General features: G+C 44.1%; 3 protein-coding genes across 4 annotated transcripts in view; 1 reads left to right on the plus strand and 2 right to left on the minus strand.

Moving 5' to 3' along the window:
* Positions 1-22,547, minus strand: part of LOC134496728 (cullin-9-like) — a 505,703-nt gene that overhangs the window by 264,781 nt on the left and 218,375 nt on the right. The gene's annotated exons all lie outside the window — the stretch shown is intronic.
* The window catches only part of KLHDC3 (kelch domain containing 3), a 358,937-nt gene that overhangs the window by 189,826 nt on the left and 146,564 nt on the right, over positions 1-22,547 (plus strand). The window lies entirely within an intron of this gene.
* On the minus strand, positions 1,029-2,803 carry LOC134487849 (transmembrane protein 121-like). The gene has a single exon (XM_063289942.1). It carries the CDS (start codon positions 2,801-2,803, stop codon positions 1,856-1,858), a length of 948 nt encoding a protein of 315 aa, XP_063146012.1. The 3' UTR covers positions 1,029-1,855.

Consider the following 22,547-nt stretch of genomic DNA (forward strand, 5'->3'; position numbering starts at 1 on the left):
GTTCCAACACTTAACTTTAGCTTCTCTTTCAGTATCTTTAAAACCCGGGTACTTAGCAAACACCCCTGCTCATGTTCTGGCCCTACTCAAGGAAGAGAAAGGCTCTTCCCCAGAGTGGGAAGCAGCTCAGCTGCTATTCTTGGGCTCTTCTCAGCTTTGTATTATAAAAACAAAAGCGGCCTGGCAACCTCAGTTTCTGCAAAAAGCCCTCATTCAGCAGAAAGTACCCATTTCCAACAGGGCTCAGCAAGTTCCCTGGCAGTCTATTCAGTGAGGAAGAAGAGAGGAAAAGGGTGGGGAGAGCTTGAAAGAAGACAAAGATTTGCCCCAGAGATGTGTCCTCCCCAGAGCATTCTTCTGGGAGTTCAGCCCTTGGTAGGAAAGTGGCTGTCACCAGTGGACAAGGCAAATCCTTGAATGTTTGTGGAAAGGCCATTTGAACAAAGGCAGCTCACCCTGTAGGAGAGGGAGGAAGGTGTAACCGTCAACATTCTCTCCGATCTCACAATTGAAAGGATTCCTGGCCTGGAGGCAGGTAGGGAGTTACTATAGTGTGGGCTATTATGGAGGATGAGGCCCATTGTGGATTTTTGTTACAGTAAATCTATAAAACCCTAAACATTCAGAGAAATTGCCTTGTAAGTAAAAACTCAACAGGATCCAGGTGAAAGCACAAAAATTAGAAGAAAAGGTACAGAATTCTTGTCTGTCATACCCCTCCCCAGGGATGCAATAAAGCTGAATACTCTTGCATCTGGAAAAGGAGATCACCCTGGCAATTTTTTGTCTCTTTATTCTTCCTGTCTGGCCACATCTAGAGCAGTTTCTACACAATTACTGCAACACAGTCAGGGTGACAATATTGCTTGACAAGCATGGCTGCACCTGCTGCTCCATGATTCAGTAAGAAAACATTTTCAACTCCAATCCCAACAAATTTTCAATGTATAGTTTGAAACCATGCCTTAAGTGGCTTTTCAGAGGAGGTTCAACAACACAGGACCTGAGATAACTAAGTGGGTGGTATTTTGTGTCTTTCTCTCCTCTTGGTTTCCTGTAACCAGACCTTTTTATCCTCTGAGACAGCATCAAGCATAAACACTGACCTGATCACTGAAAGATGTGGCAAGGCACCTGCACAGGGAAATGGGACAAACCTCCAAGCTTGGTCTTCATTTTATTGAAAGAGAAAAGTATCCATGAAAAAGAAGCATGGGGGAAAAGGATCACAAGCCAGCATGTTTCCACAGGAGAGAGAACATGTCCCTGGAACCACTGCACACCTGGGCAGCCCACCCCCCAAAAATTAAGTAGGCAGGCAACAGATGCAGCATCTTTCAACCATCCCAGAAAGGAAGGTCACATTTTGAATTTTTATGCCCAGTAGGTGCAAAAAAGATGCTTTCCTGATATTCACAGATCTATTCTATGCAACAGAGTTGGCCATACGCCCAAACAGCTTTCATTACAGAATGACTGACTACAGGAAAGGCACAGGAGGGAATTAATCACTTGCTGCTGACTCCTGTCCACTGGCAGATTATTGATTCAGTGGCTCATTCTCCTTCCCCAGAGATCTGCCCATCAGTTTCTATGGCTTGCTAGCTTGCTCCTTGGCAGTAGGGCTGGGTTCTGTTCTGGATCATTCCTGAAATGACCTTATTTCAACCGAGGTCACTGTTAGCAGTATATCTGTGTAAAAAAGGAAGGAGGGGGAGCACTCACTGATAAACTTTCAAGATGGACCAGTACTGGCTTGGTGGGGCCTGATACATTTGGTTCCTCTTTGCTTTTGATCTTAATGATCACAGACATAAGGTGTTCCTTGCCACATGGCATGTGGATGCACAACTTGTCATGTATTTTCCTGGGCCAATTCCTCAGGGCAGGGAGTCTGGTTCTGGGGTTTCAGTAGATGCATGACAGGCTGCGGTTGGGAAGAAAGATTATGTTGTGAGTCTACTGTGCCAGGTCCTGCTGCTGTGTGATACAAATGTTTCTTGTACTGCACAAACATGCAGACCTTAAGAACAATGGCCAGCACGTTCTTCCCCATGAAGATACTAGAGACACGAATGTCCCGGAAGAATAACATGTTGCTTCCTCTGATGAAAATGGTGGTGATATTGATTGTAAGCATGCTCAGCATTGGGTAGAGCATCATGCGGTGTGGCACAATGCTAATTCCTTGCATACTAATTTCACACAGTGACACACAAGGCAGAATCAAGAGCAGGATATAGCAGTAGAAGAACATCAGACCTTCAGCCCAGATGGGTAGCCCTTTCTTTTGAGGCTCCCAGAGATTGGCCTGGATATCCAGCACATCCAGCATGTCGACAATGACCCAGAAAAGACGATTGCGAAGATCCTCCTTTTTCTTGAACGTCCTGACATACTCCATATGCTCTGTAGCCACCAAAAGCACATAGAGGGCTGGGATGCAGATTGACAGCAGAAGGGTCAATGCTTTGCGGGCCATGAGGTCCAAACTTTTCCTGTCAGCCTTATAGTTCTGATAAATGAAGTAGACTTTGATTTCCAGCACAAAGACATACAGGAACCAAAGGATCATGGCATAGCCTCGCTTAGCAGTCCTCACTTCAGCCCCAACCCAAACAGCAACATACCTGAGCACCACCAGGAAGCATATGTCTCCAACTGAGACCATGATGCAAATAGCCAATTTCCTGGAACCCTGGTTCTGTTCCACCAGATAAGCATCCATCAGCACCATGCTGCTCATGATGAGTGTAGTGGATAGGCAGACATGGGGCTTGTTAATTGGAGGGGGAGGAACCATTCTGAAACAAAGAACAAACAGCACACATATTATTAGTCCAACAGACAGAATTTCTGTGCAGCCATGGCCCTTCTGTACGCTCATTCTTAGTACTGTGTATTTTACAGCTTCGGGGGGTGGGGGTGTTGACTAACTGTATCTCTTCATCTAATATCCCTATGGTTGAACAATGCACATTAATCTGTTCTTAGTTCCCAAGGAAACTGTATAGATATAACATTCAAGCAGTGGAAACCAAACATGGACCTTTAATTCAAGCTGTGATGAATGTGCTAAACACACATTCTATGCAAAAATTTCAGATATGGGCATAGTAGTACCATGCCTTCCGCACTTAGAAAAAAATTATTGCAAGTTTCCCTTTCCCTCTGTGAAACATGGAAAAAACATGGTCATCATTGATTTTCCTTCCATCACATAACCAGTAACTATATTCACGAAGTATCCCTCTGGACAAATTTTGGGGATTCCAGGGGGAAAGACATCAGTGAAAATGGTCTGATCCCTTTCCTAACCACCATCCAGGAGTAGAGTTTCACCGAGAGGCCACTCTCTCCAGTAGAGCTTTAATGGTGATCCAAATATTTGATTTTAAATAAAAACATATCCTAGTGAGGGATGGTTCCCTGATTGATATTATATTTTACAGAGATTTTGCAGAATCAATACCATCCCTTTCTCAAGTTGTCAGCATGGGTTGTTAATTCTATTGTGGCCTCAAAAATGTGCCTCACAGAACAGCTAATGAATAAAATCCCAGTCCCTATGTTACATGTGCTCCTGCTTTGGCTCATTCACATACTCACAGCCTGTTGAGGCACGCAGATCTTCAAAACCCCCCTTGCTTTCTACCTGGGTTCTCCAGATAGGTGCAGCTAGAGCAGACAGACACACAGCCCTGGTCAACAGCTGGAAAATAATTAGGGACACACATACATCACTTCCGACTGAACACTGAGGCAAATCAGGTTCTTTGGAATACACGGAGACCCAGTGAATTTAAGGTAACAGCAAAACTTTACTGGTTACAATGTACACTTGCTCTTTTTCACATATACACCCAATCATCCACACTTACCCACGTCCTTTTCAACTAGGCTGCCAGGCACTAGCTAGAGGGATGGAAGCTGCCAAGTCTGGATCCAAAGATGACTCAAGGAGTGGGTGGGCTTCAGGATCAATTTTTATCCCCAAAAGTTTTGCTTTGTTGATTAGCTGGGATTGGGTTTTTTTCCATGTGCTCAGGCCCAGCTTCCTTTGACTGGTTCAGGTGACATTTTTTCCTTTGTTTCCTTAGCTACTTGTTTCTTTCTTATCTACCTACCCGAAGGGATCTTTTAGACAAGGTTCCTGGCTTTTTGTCCTCTCCACCTGCTTCATCTTTAGTTATGGCAGTTTCAGCTAGTCTCACACCTATCTACCATCATGTGCTTGAGCACTGTAGCCAAATATTGGGAAGAGACTGAAAATGAATTAAAGGGCAGGAAGAAGTCCAACAACTCTAAACTAGATCAAGCACTAGAACAGCTTTTCCTAACCAGCTGTCATCCAAATGTGCCAGATTAGGTATTCCAGAATCACCAGATAAGCTACATGCCCAACATGCAGCTGAGCCACTCCCTTGTTCTTGTTTACTATAGGCATATGGGGTCTGGATTCAGACTGGGTCTATAGTAGGTGCTAAGATCTTTCCACTCTCAAGCATCTCACTTCCAGAATTCTGTGGCAAAAACTTGGACTATCTAACAAATTTCAAAATAAGAATGATCTCCTAGAGGTAAATTTTTAAAAGCACTGATACAAACCAAATCTGGCCAGCAGTGCCGTTTAGCAAAAAAGAAAATAACCTAATGGCTTTTTCTATATTTCATATAGAAGTTGGATTGTGAGCCACTGAAAAATGGGAATGGGATCCCTTATTTCCTGCTATTTTCATGTGTTGGGTTAAGCCATAATGTGGTCTGTTTGGTTTTGGCTTAATGTATTGTGTGAACCCAGTTGCCGTAGTTCAAACACAATTGTCTATGTCTTAGTGTTATGTGTGAACCCAACCACTTGCAGCTTAATCAACAAATCATACTTAAACAAAGCCCAAATCCAGTCACTGAGCTAAATGACTTCTGAAATGGAGACATATTGAAAAACAGCTTGTTAGACTATATTCCCATATAGTCTATATAGACTATATTCCCCAGGCAGTGACTACTGTTTCCTGGGCCTCGGTCTCACAGGTCTATTGATTCCATGTACTACTGGGAGTGTTGGGACACTTAGGCTGGTGCTAAAGTAATCTTCAGAAGGCTTGCAAGCTCTTGCTGTTTTGAGGGACTCTTGTGCCAAAGTAACATCAACAGCAAGAGGGAAAAGCTGAGGACATATCATAATGCTTCTCAACCTTGGCAACTTGAAGATGTGTGGATTTCAACTCCCAGAATTCCCCAACCAGCATGGGTGGGAAGTCCACACATCTTCAAGTTGCCAAGGTTGAGTAACACTGCCATATCATAATGATGATCACCTGAGCAGGGAATGAGATGCCATTGAATGGAAAACAAAGGGAATGAAGAAGACCAGACTCTGCAATTGAAGTAAAGATGGAACAGGAATGCAGATTTAAAAACAAGGGTATCAGGTAGCTCAGCTTGCAGGCAGTTATTGTCCTGATTACCCGGAAACACACTGAGGCGAGGACTTGGTCTCTAATATTTATTAGTAGTACTTAACAAGAATCCTAACAAACTGAGAAAGCGTGGGAAAACCCAGCCATATAAACCCCAAAGGTTAAGGCGGTCCCGATCTGTGTCTCTTTGAATGGCTGAACAGTTCCTCAGTGCTACGCATGCGCTTGACAGTCTGGGTGAGAGCCCCCTGCTCGCCATCCTTACTCATGACAGTTATTCAGCCTCTTCCATGACATTGTGTGGCCCTGAGTTTCTCTTCCAACGCAGTTGACAGGAGACTAGGGACCTGTTATACTGCTTGCATCCAACCCACCCTCCTCCCCGAGCTGTCTTGCTGATGAGATCTGAACCCTTGTCTTTCTGTTTGTGGTTCTGCTTTCTCACACCAACAGAGCTCAGCTATTTGTCATGCCATACAAAGCCCTAAGCTGCACAGACTCTGTACAAGCCCCCACCTGCTCCTACATGTAACTGTCTGCTGGCTAAGATCTAGCAGAGATACCCTCTTAAGGCTGCTGCATCTGCTGGAAATCTGCTACGTGGTGACTCAAATGAAAGTGCTCAGGACACAGCTGTGCATGGAATTCCCTCCTTGTTCTGTTATAGTTGGCCACAAGCCTTTTAAGCTGAAAACATACCTCTGCCTCCAGTTTCTGGTTAAACTAGTGTTGCTTTCCCTTTCTGGTCTGGTATTCCTATCCCATGCCTTAGAGCAGTGCTTCTCAACCTTGGCAACATGAAGATGTGTGGACTTTGTCTCCCAGAATTCCCCAGCCAGCATGGGTGAGAGTTGAAGTCCACACATCTTCAAGTTGCCAAGGTTGAGAAACACTGCCTCAGAGCCCTGAAAGCAATAGAAGATATCAAACTTGCTTTTTAGAATTTTATTTTTGTTTTAATTGTTTTAAGTTATTATCACTTAACAGCAATGCTGGTATTTGTTTTTAAGGATCTGTACTGTGCTTTTGAATTGTAATGTTATTTAAGTGTAATGTCATTTAAACTTAAGCTGAATTAAATTAAATTCAGTACACCCAAATTATTCCTCTCTGCGTGTTTAATAGTTTTTCCTCCTGTCACCTTCAGAATTATATTACTTTTGGAGGGACTCCAGAGCCAGGGCCAAGAGGTAGGGGCAGGCATTGCTCACCTCTGGTGAAAAGAATAGAGCTCATCCATTCCAATTTAGAAATGGTTGGACGGAGGCTGTGGGGTGTTCTGTTTGGCCATTAGACAGCTGGTTTTTAGGTTGAACAGCACCACATTTTAAGGAACATCATTCTATCTCATTACTGTGAAGTGACCCAGGGTTTGAAGCAGATGTCTTGCACATACAAATCTAAATTGACATCTTCACCCTACTGGCTCAGTGATACAATAGAATTAGTTTTGTATAGCTCAAGAATGGATAATAATAGTTAATGGAATCCATTTATCTGTGTATGAAGACATGAATGGTAAATCAGTAGATAAACCCATGAAAGATCTCATTCATTTCTCTGAAACTGGATACAAATTAGTGAATGATCCAACCAGTGTTCAGCACTTTTAATAAATCCTGTTTATTTTAAAGGGAAAGATTTATAAGTGCTTCACTTTGGCTAGCTTCCATCTACATATAGATGATATACATCATTAAAAACTGAGTTTGCTGTATCTCTTCTCTACACACTTGCACAGAGAGGCAATTTTAGTAAATATATTACTTTGATATTGCCTTGTGAACTCTTTTGCAAAAGCCAAGTTACTCTAGGAAATGTTAAGTATATTCTATTTATACAGTGATTTATGAGCGATCCAAATACCCTTAATTTTATTTTATAAAAAAAATGGATATTTTGTGTTTCTGATAGATATGTACATTCAGGGAAGCTAATAACTTTCAAAAACAGTACAAAATTAAATCATTCAAATGAAGAACAAAGAAGACAAAAGAAACATTGTAGATTAGTCCTGCATCTCCCATGGTTAGTTTTGGCTTGGACTGTTTTCCAAATGGAATCAATGAAGTTTATAGCTGTCATGTTCACTGTTTCAATGTGCATTGTACATCGTAACGTTTCACATGCCATGGTGCTGATGCGCGTTTCTGTTGGGAGGGAGCTGCTGTGAAACCTTGTGCCAAGCTCTGTATCTATGTTCATTTCAATGGAATGTGTTTGGGTTATGTGCTCTGTTCAAGAACTTTTCCCGCAGACCATCAGAAGCTGTTAGGAGCACCTGGGATTGTGAGCCTGGGAAGATTCTACAGGGGGAGGGATCTCGTTTGTACCGAGGGGTTTTTAGTTTGCTTTTGGCGCGCTTTTTCCATTCTCAGCTTTCTTTGTGAACCTGTATACTATTCTTAAATAAATCAGATATCTTTGTGAATCTGCTTATGAGTCTGATGGTGTTTTAGAGTAGGCATTCATTACATAAAGCTGAGAATCCAAAAAGTTATACCGTTAGCTCCTACCAAGAAAAGTTCTTGTGAGGGAAAATAGTTAACGATGGCTGAGTCCAAGCTCATGACCGGGGGACTTGAGGAAACGACTGGCTTCATGGCCGAGTCAACGGTTAAGAGTGGAGAACTGAGCCTCACCCCAGAACCCTCAGGTTTCCGGCAGGATTCGAGTTCCAGCCCTGCGGTCGAGGAATCCGACGATGGAAGAGAACCAGAGCAGCCGTCACCCAACAAATCACCTGCAGAGTTGATCACCTGGGATACAGTGGGAGAATTGCATCGGTTCCCGCTGACCCCAGATGTAGAGTTTACCACGGTGTCAATGGAGAGACAGCCTAACACGCGAGGGAGGGAGGAATCTCAAACCCCTGAAAGGCTAAGAGTGGTAGAGGCAAAATTAGAATCGATGGAGTACATGCTAAGAACCTTGTATCCATCCTGGGGGGGGGGGCGGGGGGCAGCCAAGGCGCGAAGGAGATTCCAGCTCCGCGCAATCATCCCCCACCCCCCCACCGGACCGCCGGTGGAGCAGGGACGAAGACGGCTCCGGGATGAATCCCCACTCCACAGAGTTCAACCACCAGTGCCCCCACCCCGTGGAGGGAGAAATACGGTAACCTGGGGCCCAACCACTCAAGCAGCAGCTGATTCAGCTCCAACAGGAGTGGGGGTGAAAGACTTTTCCGTTAAGTTTGATGGGGATCTAACCAAGTTATCTTTCTTCCTCACTAATGCTAAAAGTTACATGAGGCAGTTTGGACCATAATTCCCTTCTGAAGAGGCTAAAATAACGGCCATTGCCACCAAGTTGAAGGGACGAGCAGCTGACTGGTATGTTCAATTAAGTGAGGCTGACTCCCCTGAGCTTCAGCACTTTGAAGACTTCATGGGGGCGTTAAAGCTGCATTTTGAGGATCTTCTAGCCAGGGCAAGAGCTAAAAAGGCATTGAAGGATCTTACCCAGGGGCAACTGTCTGTAGCTGATTACGCCCTGGAATTTAGGGCTTTAGCTGGGAAAATCCCCGACTGGTCGCAGTCAACCTTAATAGAACGGTTTAAAGAGGGGCTCAACCAGGATGTCCTGCAGTGGGCGTTGGGTAGAGACGACCCAGAGACATTGCACGGATGGATCTGTCTGGCCGGCAAGGCTGAGCACGCTCAGCAGACCTTCATGCAAACCAAACGACCAGAAAAACAACCAGCCACCATGAGGGGACCCTGAAGTGCTGCGACTGCTGCCCGGCCAGGCTATAGAGCCTGGGAAGAGGAGAGAGATCGACGCTATGCGAGGGGTCAGTGTCTCCGATGCGGAAAGGAAGGGCATCGAGCAACTGATTGCCCAAGATCCAAGACTGCAGATTGAGCGGGCAAGCTGCCGGCCAAATTGCCACCCCCTCGCAGAGGATGACAGCAGCAAAGGGAGCAGCCAACGCTAAGGAAGTAGCCTACTTCTTGGGAGAGGCTGAAGATGACTCTAAGGAGCCGGCGGGAAATGCCAGCCACCTGCCATGAAGGGCGCCTGCAGGCAGGTGGAGGAGGATGGGTGCGAGGATGCTATGGTGAGTGCTGACTGTCCCACTTTAGCAGTAAAAGTGAAATTGAGTTCCTGCACAAAGACTACAGAAGTCTGGGCTTTGGTTGACTCTGGGTGCTCCAGGTGTCTGATTCACCCTGATCTGGTGGCTGCTTTGGACCTGCCTAACTATCCCCTCCAGCAGCCTTTGATCTTTACACAGTTGGATGGTTCAACGGCGGGGGGGGGGGGGGGCAACCCATTTCACTGTAACTGTCACGATGCAAATGGGCAGCCACCGTGAGTCTTTAAAATTTGTAGTGGCACCTGTTGGCAATCCCCTGGTAATTCTGGGGATTCCCTGGTTGACCTATTGAAGCCCATATATAAACTGGGAACACAGAACTCTGACTTTTAAGGATGGGTTTTACCAAGCCCCTACAGCGGAGAGAGCTTCACGTGTGGGGGTTGAAAGGGCTGCAATTGCCACGCCGCGCCCTAGTTCGGCACATTTAGAAGGCTTGCCCGATCGATACCAAGACTTTGCAGACGTCTTTGGGGAAATGGAAGCAGATCAGCTACCCCCCCCCCATAAAAAAACTGTGCAATAGAGTTGGTTCCCAACGCTCAATTGCCCAAGCCGAAAATTTATCCAATGACTCAGAAAGAGCTTGAGGCATTGCGGGACTTTATTGACAAAAATCCGTCAAGGGGGTTTATTGAACCTGCAAATTCCCCAGTTGGAGCCCCTGTGCTTTTCCGGGAAAAGAAGGATGGCACGCTTCGACTCTGTATGGACTATCAAGGGTTAAATTCCGTTTCTATCTGCAACAAATATCCTCTGCCACTAATGAAAGACATGTTAGCCCATTTGTCAAAGGGCAAGATTTTTTCCAAGCTCGACTTTCGTGAAGCCTATTTTTGCATCCGCATACGAGCTGGAGATGAGTGGAAAACTGCTTTTAATTGCCCATTGGGTTCATTTCAGTACAAAGTCCTCCCTTTTGGGTTAGCAGGGGCACCCGGAGTCTTCATACAATTGATTAATGAATTGTTACATGATCATTTGTTTAAAGGGGTCCTGATTTATTTAGACGATGTCCTCATTTACACTGAAACTGAGGAGGAACACGAACGCCTCCTCAAACAGATGTTAAGCAAGCTTAGAGATGCCAAACTCTCTGCCAAGCTTCCCAAATGTGAACTTCATAAAACCCAGCTTGACTATCTGGGCTATAGGGTATCTGACAAAGGCATTGAGATGGACCCTGAAAAAATTCAGGCGATTTTAAGTTGGGAACACCCCCACACCCAGAGGCAATTACAAAGTTTCTTAGGGTTCAGTAATTATTATCGGCAGTTTATCCAGGGATTTGCTGAGATTGCTTTGCCCCTTACTGACTTACTATGTACCAAGGGTTTGGGGGAGACACACAAGGTGAAAAATCCTGGGGCAGTGCTGAATTGGACACCTGAATGCCAGGCAGCATTCGAAAAGTTAAAAACCCTCTTCACTGCTGAGCCTATTTTACAGCACCCCGATCCTGAACACCCCTTTGTCGTCCAAGTTGATGCTTCTGACTCCTCAACTGGGGCTATATTGTTACAGAGATTCTGAAAATCACTTAAAACCCTGCGCTTATCTGTCCAGAAAATTTTCTGAAACTGAACGCTGGTGGCATGTTTGGGAAAAAGAGGCTTTTGCTGTAAAAGCTGCTTTGGAAGCCTGGCGTCACCTCCTGGAAGGTGCTAAATGCCCTTTCGAGGTTTGGACTGATCACAGGAATTTGGAAGCCCTCCGCACCCCCTGGCGTCCCTAAACAAATTCGCTGGGCTCAATTTTTCAGTCGCTTTAACTTCCAGTTAAAATTTATTCCGGGAAAGAAAAACTTTCTGGCCGATGCCTTGTCACGTTTGCCTCAGGACTCTGACCACGTGGCAGATGTGGTTGGGACTGTTCTCACTGAACCACAACTGGGCTTAGTTGCTGTCACCCAGAGCCAGACCCGTGCGCAGGCAACCCTGCCCCCAGCCCAGTCTGGGAAGCGGAAAATGCAAGTTCCTTGTCAATTACAAAAGGACTTTCTCCAGGCACTGAAATCTGACACTTGGTTGCTAGCTAATAGAGACACAGTTTCTTTTGAAAACGGTCTGGCGTGGGTGGAACACCACCTTTATGTGCCTGAAACTTTGAGGACTGATGTTTTGCAGCGTTCCCATGATGACAAACTTGCTGGACACTTTGGTTTTGTCAAAACCTTACATTTGGTTCACCATCAATTTTGGTGGCCAACCTTAAGGCGTGATGTAAAACACTATGTTGCTTCCTGTCCTGTTTGTGCCATGTCAAAATGAAAAGGGGGGAAACCACAGGGGCTTCTGCAGCCAGTGGCCAGCCCATCCCATCCCTGGGAGGAGATTTCTATGGATTTCATTGTGGACCTACCTCCCAGTCAGAAGAAAACTGTCATTTGGGTTGTAAAAGATTTTTTCTCCAAACAAGCACATTTCATTCCATGTGCATCCATCCCGTCGGCCCTGCAATTGGCCCACCTATTTCTCGTCCACATCTACTGTCTCCACGGTAGCCCCTCCCATTTAGTCAGTGACCATGGGACACAGTTTACTTCCCAGTTTTGGAAATCATTTTTAAAATTGATTGGCACCAAACAGGCGTTGTCCACATCGTCGCATCCTGAGACTGACGGATCTACAGAGGTTTTGAACTCTACCCTTGAACAATTCCTTAGGTCATAGATAAATTACCATCAGGACAATTGGGTGGACTTGTTGCCCTTTGCTGAGGTGGCTTACAACAATGCTGTCCATCAGAGCACTGGGCAGACCCCTTTTCATGTGGTTTCTGGTCACGACTTTGTTCCCATCCCTGAGCTGCCGCAGACCCCTCCCCAGTCCTGTTCTGCCTCCGACTGGGCTGTTCAGCTGGCTGATTCCTGGCCGGTGATTCAGCAGGCTTTGGCTGATGCCCAGGCTGCTTACAAGTTCCAAGCCGATAAACGTCGTTCTGTGCAACACGATTTCAAAATTGGGGATCAAGTTTATCTTTCTACCAAATTCATCAAGTCCCCACAGCCCTCGAAAAAGCTTGCTCCCAAGTTCATTGGTCCTTTCCCTATTGTTGGTCTTATCAATCCAGTTACTGTTAAGTTGGACCTGCCTCACAATTTGAAATGTTTGCACCCTGTTTTCCATTGCAGCCTGCTCAAGCCTGTCCACCACTCTTCCCGCTGGCATCCCCCACCTCCTTCTCCTGCTCCGATCATGATTGACGGGCAACAGCACTTTGAAGTCAAGGAGGTCGTTGATTCTCGCAGGCTTCGGGGCTCCCTCCAGTACCTGATCCGCTGGAAGCACTTTCCTCATCCTGAATGGGTGCCTGCTCACCACGTTAAAATGCTCCTGATTTAGTTAACCATTTCCATTTAGCTTACCCTTTGAAGCCCGCTTAGTGTTTTTTTGGGGGGGGCAGTATGTCATGTTCACTGTTTCAATATGCATTGTACATCGTAACGTTTCACATGCCATGGTGCTGACGCGCATTTCTGTTGGGAGGGAGCTGCTGTGAAACCTTGTGCCAAGCTCTGTATCTATGTTCATTTCAAATGGAATGTGTTTGGGTTATGTGCTCTGCTCAAGGACTTTTCCCGTGGACCATCAGAACCCGTTAGGAGCACCTGGGATTGTGAGCCTGGGAAGATTCTACAGGGGGAGGGATCTCGTTTGTACCAAGGGGTTTTTAGTTTGCTTTTGGCATGCTTTTTCCATTCTCAGCTTTCTTTGTGAACCTGTATACTATTCTCTAATAAATCAGATATCTTTGTGAATCTGCTTATGAGTCTGATGGTGTTTTAGAGTAGGCATTCATTACAATAGCTCATTGTGATATGTGAGCCCAGTTAATTGTGGTTTCCTATAACTTAATCAGGAAACCAATTAAGTAACCCATGACTTAGCACTACTTTCTGCAAGCAGGGGTCCTCCAAAGTTCGGATACAGTTCTCAGAACCGACCATGCCTTAGAGCAGTGTTTCTCAACCTTGGCAACATGAAGATGTGTGGACTTTGACTCCCAGAATTGCCTTGGGATTCTGGGAATTGCATTTCCAACATAGGGAAAGTGTGTAGAGAATGCCAGGCAGGTTTAGTGTGATGTGATAAGCCTTGCTTAAGGGTGCCCTGTGATTTCTTCAGTCCGTTTAGATAAAAACTCAGTCTCATGCAGTGCAATTTATATATGGTTGGGGAGTATATGCCCCACAGGAGATAGGGGAGCCTATGACAGGGTATATGTGCATAGGATGAGCCTACTGATCACTAAATAGGGCCACCCCTCAGGACTCGTAGTTATATAGTAGCAATTGGGCTACGATCTTTGAACGAAGAATTGAGGATTTGCTCAGTGTTACACTTGAGAAGACAGCTCATGGCATTCAGAACTGCAGATGTGGGAAGCTGTGAGAACTACCAAAAAGAAAGAAAAATATGAATAATGAAGTTGCACCATGGATATAGAAACAACATATTATGTGAAAAAAATGGTATTGCTTTTACCAAATGATGATTCTGTATCTTGGACCCATCTTTCTTTGTTGCAGGCTTAATTTTCCAAAAAGAAGGAAATGAAACAGCTGAGACTACAGACAATGGCAGAAGACAGCAAAGCACATACAAATGGAACTGGGATTGAGACTGCTGGAAGCCTGACTGGGGAGAAAAATGCCAGATGAAGAAAGGGTCACTTAAAATGTGATGTTTTTCTTCCATGCTTACATGCAAGAAAAATACATGCAAAACCTGTACATAAATTCTTTTCATATTCTGACCACTGATCTTTCCTATGATTAATCCTCACTGCTGTTTATATAAATCCATAGAGAAAGTTGCCAGAAACCCCAAGTAAAAGCAAGAATTTATGCTTCTTTCATGTGTAACTGGTTTTTAAGAGCAACTTGTTAGGTAGTACTGTATCACAACATTAAGTAGGAAGCTATAAAATACTGTCACAGGCCCTGACCTTATGTAGTTGAGCTAATATGCTTCTCTAGCTCAGAGACAGGCCTAGGTTAATTAGTTCTAAAGGAGATATGCAGACCAACGTTGCCCCATGTATTTACAAACAGGTTAAGATGGCTTGTAACTGGAATAGAGGCTAAATACAGCTCATATAGTCCAGAGTAGTGGGGTTCCTTCAAAGCATCCCACATAAAAGGAGCAGTCCTTCAATTGCACAGACCCTCTGCAGACCTCTCTGCTCCCTAGTCTGCTCTACCGGTTGAGTCTCTAGGACAGGGTTTATGAATTCAGGACTATGTGAAAGAACCATTTATTCAGAAAAGGACAAGCTTGGAAGGAAGTAAAGAATCAGAAAAATGTATCATAATGTATATATTTTGCAAAGTTATGGAGCAAAGGCCAAAAAAGAAGGGAAAGGCAGCTGGAAGTGACAAAATACTTGCTTTGAAAGAGTCGCACCCTAGAAAGTGAATCCTCTTTGGCTTCACAAGGGCTATTCTGGCATATGACCCAACGCGATGAGGTACATTATAAGCTACAAAGCAAGACTTTTGCTTCTTAAAAAATCAGCTTCCTTTGATTTAGAAGGAAGTGGCAGCAGAAAACCATGCAATTTAGAACCAAGAGACTTTGATTAAAATTTGAACTTTGGAACCATAATTTATGCCATGGAAAGAGGCTACATTAAAAAAAAATCTGATTTGAGCAATCAGTCTGGGACTCCAGAAGCTCCTCGGGTAGATGCTAAATGGGATGAAGCCTTTTGATAAAAAACAAGGGACATAATGTTTTTAGGGGTCTTAAATCTAATGTCAGACTGTCTGGATTCCATTAAACCTGAGCCAAGAGAAAATTAAGCCTCCAACAAAGGAAGATGGGTCCAGGATACAGTATCATCATTTGGTAAAAGCAATACTATTTTTTCACATAATATGTTGTTTCTATATCCATGGTACAACTCCATTATTCATATTTATTAGATTAATAACACTGTGATTAGATTAAGAATGTACTATATGGGATTAGGAATGTGCGGGATGTGAATGTAGAACAGCCACCGTAAAATATTTCTCCCAAATGATCAGTGAATCTTGCTTGTCACTGGTGACACTGAAACTGCTGTCTGTCACATATTGCTTTCACATTGTCCTTCTGATGGTAAATCAAGTAGCCTGTTCTAGTTTATTAAAGCAATGTCACTCAAACGTAACTAAGAAATGTATGTAGAAAATTTTACTGGGGATCCCAGACAAGTAGGAAGAGACAAGTGCTAATTTTAATAAGTGATGTATTTTTAAGCATTTCTTTCCTACATTTGCATCAAAAGGTCTTCTTTTGGCTGTGATCACCCAACATGCAAAACCATAGTTTGCTTTACTATAATTTATAAAATAAACCATAACTGATTGAGTCCACAGAACACAATAAATTATAAAGCACAATCTATAATCTGGATTCATACATTAGGTTTAAATGAACACAACTGCAGAGCAGGAAATCACCCAGAAGCTGGGCTGAATGTTACATCACTACAGGGATCAATATTTAGAGCCAAATTTCCATCCTCCTATGTGGAGCACATACTTGATCATGGGCCAATCCATACATAGAGTTCTACTAAGCAATACACCAAGCATCAAAATTTTTTGCCTGTCTGTTGCTTCCCTGGCACAGTTCAGAGTATTAGTTTTAACCTTTAAAGCCCATCAACAGCTTAGGATTTGATCTTCTGAGAGACCCCATAGTTCAGAATGAACACAGCTGGGCATTAAGTGCAGAGGGGCTCACTTTCTGAGGTCTGTTTGTTCAGCATATAGGAGAAGAGCTTCTTCTATATTGGCTCACACCCATGGGCATCTGGAGGGGCAAGGGAAAAGTGACATCATACGCATCATAATGCAGCTGATATAAATGTCATGATGACATCATGATTGGTATGACATTGTAATGGCTTACAGCAGTTGCCTATGCTCACAGAAAAGGAGACAAGACTTCCTTCTTCAACTATGCCTTTTTAATCTGAGTTAGCTTTAATACCAGTTGTAATTGTTTCAATGACATTTTAACTCTGGTTGTGTTTTGTATTGTTACCTGCCTTGATTGCCCTGTGGACAGAAAGGCAGGATATAAATAAAATAAATCTCTACGCACATATCAATCTAGCTTAACTCACAGGAAATAGGGATGGTTTGCATTACATATGCTGAGGCAATGTACCACTCCCTTCTTCATCTGTCCTAAAACCTGAAATTTAGCAGTGTAGAGATGTCATAGCTTCTATCTATCTATCTATCTATCTATCTATCTATCATCTATCTATCTATCTATCTATCTATCTATCTATCTATTTAATAAATTTATTCACCACCCATCTCTCCCCTATGGGGGGACTCTGGGTGGCTTACAATAAAACAAGATTAAAATTCAAAACCATTACAATACAAAATACAGTAAACATACAGATATAATCTTTTCTTATATAGGAAGCAGAGTAGGCACTTTCCTTTGGAGGAGGCATTCTGACTATTATGATGCAAAAATCCAATTTAGATTGATTTCCCAGAACATTACTGTACAGTTGCCACAGAGATCCCATGAGCAACATGGCATGTCTGTCTTGTAATTCCCCCAAACTGATCAAGATTTATCCTGATGCCCACCCAGAATTCCCATGCAGGATGCTATTCTTCCTGCTACCCAACAAGGCAGAAACGAGATCCACTCACCAGCCAGCTCCTTGCAATCCTATAAATATGCTTATCTGTAAATCAGATGGCAAAACTTCAGCCATAGAACGGGATCCACTAAACAGATTATTACCTATCCTGAAACATGGCAATAATACTGTAAACAAAATAGGATACTTCTTCACCTTTTTCTTCTTAATTTTCTGTGTCTTATGCTTAGCTCTAGTTCAAGGACTTAATGTTAGAGGTTTTAATTGAGTCCAAGCAAAAGTATGTTAACCAAAAGGCAATGTTGCAAGCAAAGAGCAAGTATTCCATCTTTCTATCCAGACCTCACCTCTTCTTTCAGTAGCCAGCAGCACGTGCTCCACACACACACACACACACTCAGTTCCCCACATATCAGAACTCATTCATGCCTTTTTTATTTTTGAGGTTGAGCTGACCCTTCAAATGAATGATGGCTGTCCAGTCCACCTGCTGAACATGGATCACCTTTTGCTGTTCAATGCCAACTTGAGACTTCGGAGGTTTGGAGGAGCATTTGTGAAAGAGTATGGAAAAAGAGATGCATCAGCCTCCACTTCGCTCATGATGGAGAGACAGTCATTTGTCCATCTGCAGCAGAGCAGAAAGTTAAGCAGGGTGGCTACCCTTTGGGTCATGTGCAAAAAGACTTGGATTGCTGCATTTTTTTCACAAGAGGCTTCCTGGCTGTGGACAATGGAACTTATAGTCTAGCGCACCTGGAAAGTGCCAGTTCAAGAAAAGTGTTTTATACAACCTATCTTTTCCTGCACACCTTATTAAACATTTTGAGCGTGCATATGTGTGAGAGATGCCTGTCTAGATAGACATAATAGTATTATCAATGCTATTCAGAGGTAAAAGTAGGAAGGCTGTGCCTGGTTCTTTCATGTTTTCTTATTTTATCCCAGTCCAGGTATGTAAGATAGATGGGAGAAGGCACTTAGAATATTGGTGAAATTTCTCATCAGTCACAGTTAGACCATAAACATTTTAGTAAATATAGTATCAGTGAATACTGATACTGACTGGGTGTCAGTATTCCCATGAGAATGCTGGCTATCTCAGGATAATTCTGTCAGTCCTTGGGCTCTGCATATGCACACAATCATATTTTCCCCGCCTTTGGGACACATACAAGTAAATGTGGACAACTACATCTCAGTGATTGCCAACATTCAGAAGAGTGTCTAAGTTTTCAGTAGGTCACAATATTTGCCCAGGATCGTAAAGATTCATGAGCAAATGGCACGTTTTCTGAAGGTTCACACTTTCACCCTAACATATTTGTATCCAGCCACCCATTCACTGCAGCATCAGGCCATTCATCAGTTTGTTCCTTGGCTGCTTTCCAAAGAAATCCAAGAGCTAAAACAAAATCAGAGCTCGTTTATGATTTTAGACGAGGAGGAGGAGGAGGAGGAGGTGGACAATATTACCTAGTGCTGGTCTTGCCTCGGGACTTTTCTCCGGCTCTGAACAGGGAAGGTTCAGTGCTGAAAGACGGAAGAATCTTGAAGCGATCCAGCCAGTTAATCAACTGAGTTAGGAACGAGAGCGAGATCCCTGGCAGAGCGAGGCCGCCCTTCGCAGCCAATGAACGCTCAGCAAGTTCTGCGCGTGGATTCCAGCCCGGCTAGCTGCTCCCAGTCCTGGAGAGCCAGCTGCGCCGCCGCCAGCCCGGCCTCTCACGCCCGGAGCTCCTCGGGCTGACTCTTGCGAGGGACCACCGACGTGCTAATCGCTACGGTTAGATGCAAATTCTCCCTCCGCGCCGCCTCCACGTGCCCTTCGCGCCCCGCCTGGCTCGCTCGTGGACGTCCCGCACTCCGGCTGCTTCCCGCCGCTCCAGGGGGCTCCCTTCCGGCTGCTTTAGCGTAGACCGTTGCCGGGAGCGCTCCGCGCCGCTCGGCTTGCCGCTTCTCCCCCCAGATGCCTCCTCGCTGGTATAAGCGACGAGCAGACGTTGGCCCGGAGCCCAGCAGCACCATCCCCCGCGATGCGAGCTGGGCAGGCAACCTCTCTTTCCCGCGGGAAGCGAAGGTCAAGAGCGATTCCCGCAAGCGGCGGTGGCTCACGGGTTTTGCAGTTCCTCCATCCTCGAGCGCGGAACGTTCGGGCAGGGGGGAGGGTGAAAACTGTGAAAAAGCGGCACCCGCACCCGCACACACATACACACCGGCACACAAAAGTCCTCGAGGTACCCGAGGAGAGCAGGACTTTGACACCGCCCTGCTCTGGTCAAGCCTCCCCTTCGTTCTCCGGCTCTCGCCCGGCTCGGATCGCAAGTGGCCAGCCGCTCCCCCGACGGGGGGTCCAGCCGCGCGAGCTGCGGCTGGGGGCGGGAGCTCCCTGCCCCTGGCTGGGAAGCGTGCAGCGGCGGTGGCTGCTTCTGCAGTCTGGCAAGCGAGTGGCTCTGCGAGGCTGGGAGCGCTGCTGAGATCAAGTGCGCCTCTGTACTGAGCTGAGCGAAGCAGTGAATTAAAGTGAGTTAGTCAGGCGGCAGGTTGGCAGCATGGCCGCTCCCTCCAGAGAGCGAGACGGACGGAGGCAGGAAAGAAGGAAGAAAGGAGCGGACAGCGGAGGGGGATTAATTGGGCTAATCGAGTGTTTGTCACGCCGAGAAGCCTTACGGGAGGAGGAGGAGGAGGAGGAGGCTACTCCGGGACAGTCCCGGGGGGATGTGCCGTCGCTTGCTGTTGTGCAAACCCAGAGTTAAAATTCCAGACGAGGGCAGCCATCTATGTGCGCTCCTGCTCAAACCTCCTTCGTTCTCATTCCAGAAAGTGTTCCGCATCCCACATTCTCCACCTATTTAGATGCTTTGCCAGCAAAAGCCAGAAAACAGGCAAATCAAAGGATGTGCTTGGCATAATTCCGAATCTCCTAATTTTTGAGCGGAACGTATCTTTAGGCCTTGTATAATTGTCCTCCCTCATGCGCACGCACGAACGCATGGACAGACAGACAGACAGACAGACACACACACACACACACACACACACAAATATACGTAAGCAAATGAAATTTCACTAGCTACAGTTAATATACTTTCAAGCTCTTTTCTGCAGCCAGAATTGCTTTAGAAAGATAATAGATACACACAAAAACATAACAGGCAAGATTCTCAGAAAGATTGTTGTGCCCCAGCTCCAAATTTCCACGATTGGCATTGCAATTTATCAGCTCTGGTGAGGGAAAGGTGGATGAATGCAGACAGAGAGATAATGCCAATTAGTAAGATTTAACCACTGCCTTCTTATGTAGGCTGCTGGAGATTAGCCACTTAGTGACACTGTGTCCCTAAGAAAAATATCACATCACTGATCCTTTAAGAAAATAATCTTTTTTAAAAATTCTTAAAAATCTTTTTAACAATAAAGATTAAAAAATCTTTATTTACCCTCCGCCCAATAAACAAAAGCACAAGAACATTATAAAAATATAAAGATGAGTAGAAGATTATACAAATCCAAGTAAAACAATATAAATCCACCAGAAAAGTATATAAAGATATAAGCTTTATATAATTTATTTATACATGATATAAAGAAATCTTATTTTGTATTTTAAACTTGAGATACTGCTCCTGTGGAATTTTTGACAAGTCATATGTAAGAAGCCCAAGAATATACAGTATTTGCTTTTTGGTAGAAATTGTGACCTTTTCCTTGCTGCTCAAGAATTTCAGGCTTATTGGTATCCTATCATCTAGCTATTACAAATTTAGCTACTATTGAAAGGTAGACGATCAAATCCCATCAGTTTCCAAGATGTTTGGACATTGCACTAAGCATGGTTTGTTAAGCAAGCCACAACTGACTAGATTTGTCCATTGTGTTCAGCCAAAACTAAACAAACACAATTATGACTTACAGAAATGCGGGAATATAGCCAGTGATTTAAACAATTAACAAATCACAAGTATAGAGAGTACATATTCTGAAACATAAACTCCCTCAGAAGTGATGGGATCCTGGTGGCATAATCTAAACTTGCCTTTATATCTTGTTTGTGCATATCAACCACTTGCTCACAATTCAAAACCTGTTCTCTGATGTTATCACATATAGAGACAATGGGGTGTTTTCTTTAAGTTTGTGCTGTGCATCCTTATCCCATTGTACCCCTCTGTATGTGTGTGTGTGTGTGAGAGAGAGAGAGAGAGAAAGAGAGAGAAATCTATCTATCTCCATCCATCCATCCATCCATCCATCCATCTATCCCATAGTTGAGGAAGACATATACCACCCATAGGGGTGAGAAGAGAATTTTGATAAGATAGACAATAGATAGATAGACAGACAGACAGATGATAGATGATATACGTAGATATAGATACCGTATAGATATAGACAGGAAACTATGCCTGAAATTCCTTCCCATTGAAGTTACATTTTTCTTCAAATTACCCTCCAGTTTCCCCCTCCCTGCATTTTATTAAACTTTGGGATTAACTCCAACAAGCTGAATTTATGTCCCATCAAGCCGAAAACTGACTACTAATCATAAACAACTGTTTCTGCTATCAGCTCAAGGCTAGAGAAACAAGGAAATGGTTAAAGAGTTGCCAGAATTTCTATGTGACTTATATGCTGCATTATGCCTGGTATATATATTTCAGACTACACCAGCCTGGATTAATCATTTATTTCTCATCTGCAACTGGGAGGAAGCTGAAATATATGTATTTACATTTCTTTATGGGTCCTGCCTTTCTTTTTCCTCTTTCCTTTTCATCTTTTAGCCTGTCAAAATTTATACTTTAAACCTAGGGGAGATCAAATTCCATAAAATATGAAAGGCCTTGACAGCACTTTATATGTAAACCAAAGCATTTTAACCATGACGTATACTACCTGTGGAGGATACCCCAGACCTCTACATCTTGATGTCCTTCTGTATCAAGCACAATGAAGGACCAGTGATGTGCAATGGATTCCTAAACGTGCTTCATTCTTAATGTGCTTTGCAAAGAGTTTTTATTTGTTTGTTTTTTGTGCTGTTATCTCTTCTTTATATTGTCTATCCATGTGGCTTTTTCATAAAATAAAACCTAGAGTTCTCACTCAAGGCACAAATGACCAGGCTCAAGTTATCATATTTTGGATATTATGCAAAGACCCAGCAGTCTTGAGAAGTCTGTAATGCTGGGGAAGGTGGAAGGAAAGCAAAAAAAAAGATGACCAGAGCAAGGAGGGTTACAGCTAGGCTTAGGATGCACTGGTGGAAGGTCTGAAGAACGAGAAAAATCTGTCTATGTGGTTACTAAAAGTCGACACTGACGTGGCACATAATCATCACTTCTGCATTCCCATTCTTGCATGTGTCTCTTACTATTTGCTTTTCAGGGAAGCTG

Source organism: Candoia aspera, chromosome 1, assembly GCF_035149785.1.
Source record: "Candoia aspera isolate rCanAsp1 chromosome 1, rCanAsp1.hap2, whole genome shotgun sequence".
NCBI lineage: Eukaryota > Metazoa > Chordata > Lepidosauria > Squamata > Boidae > Candoia > Candoia aspera.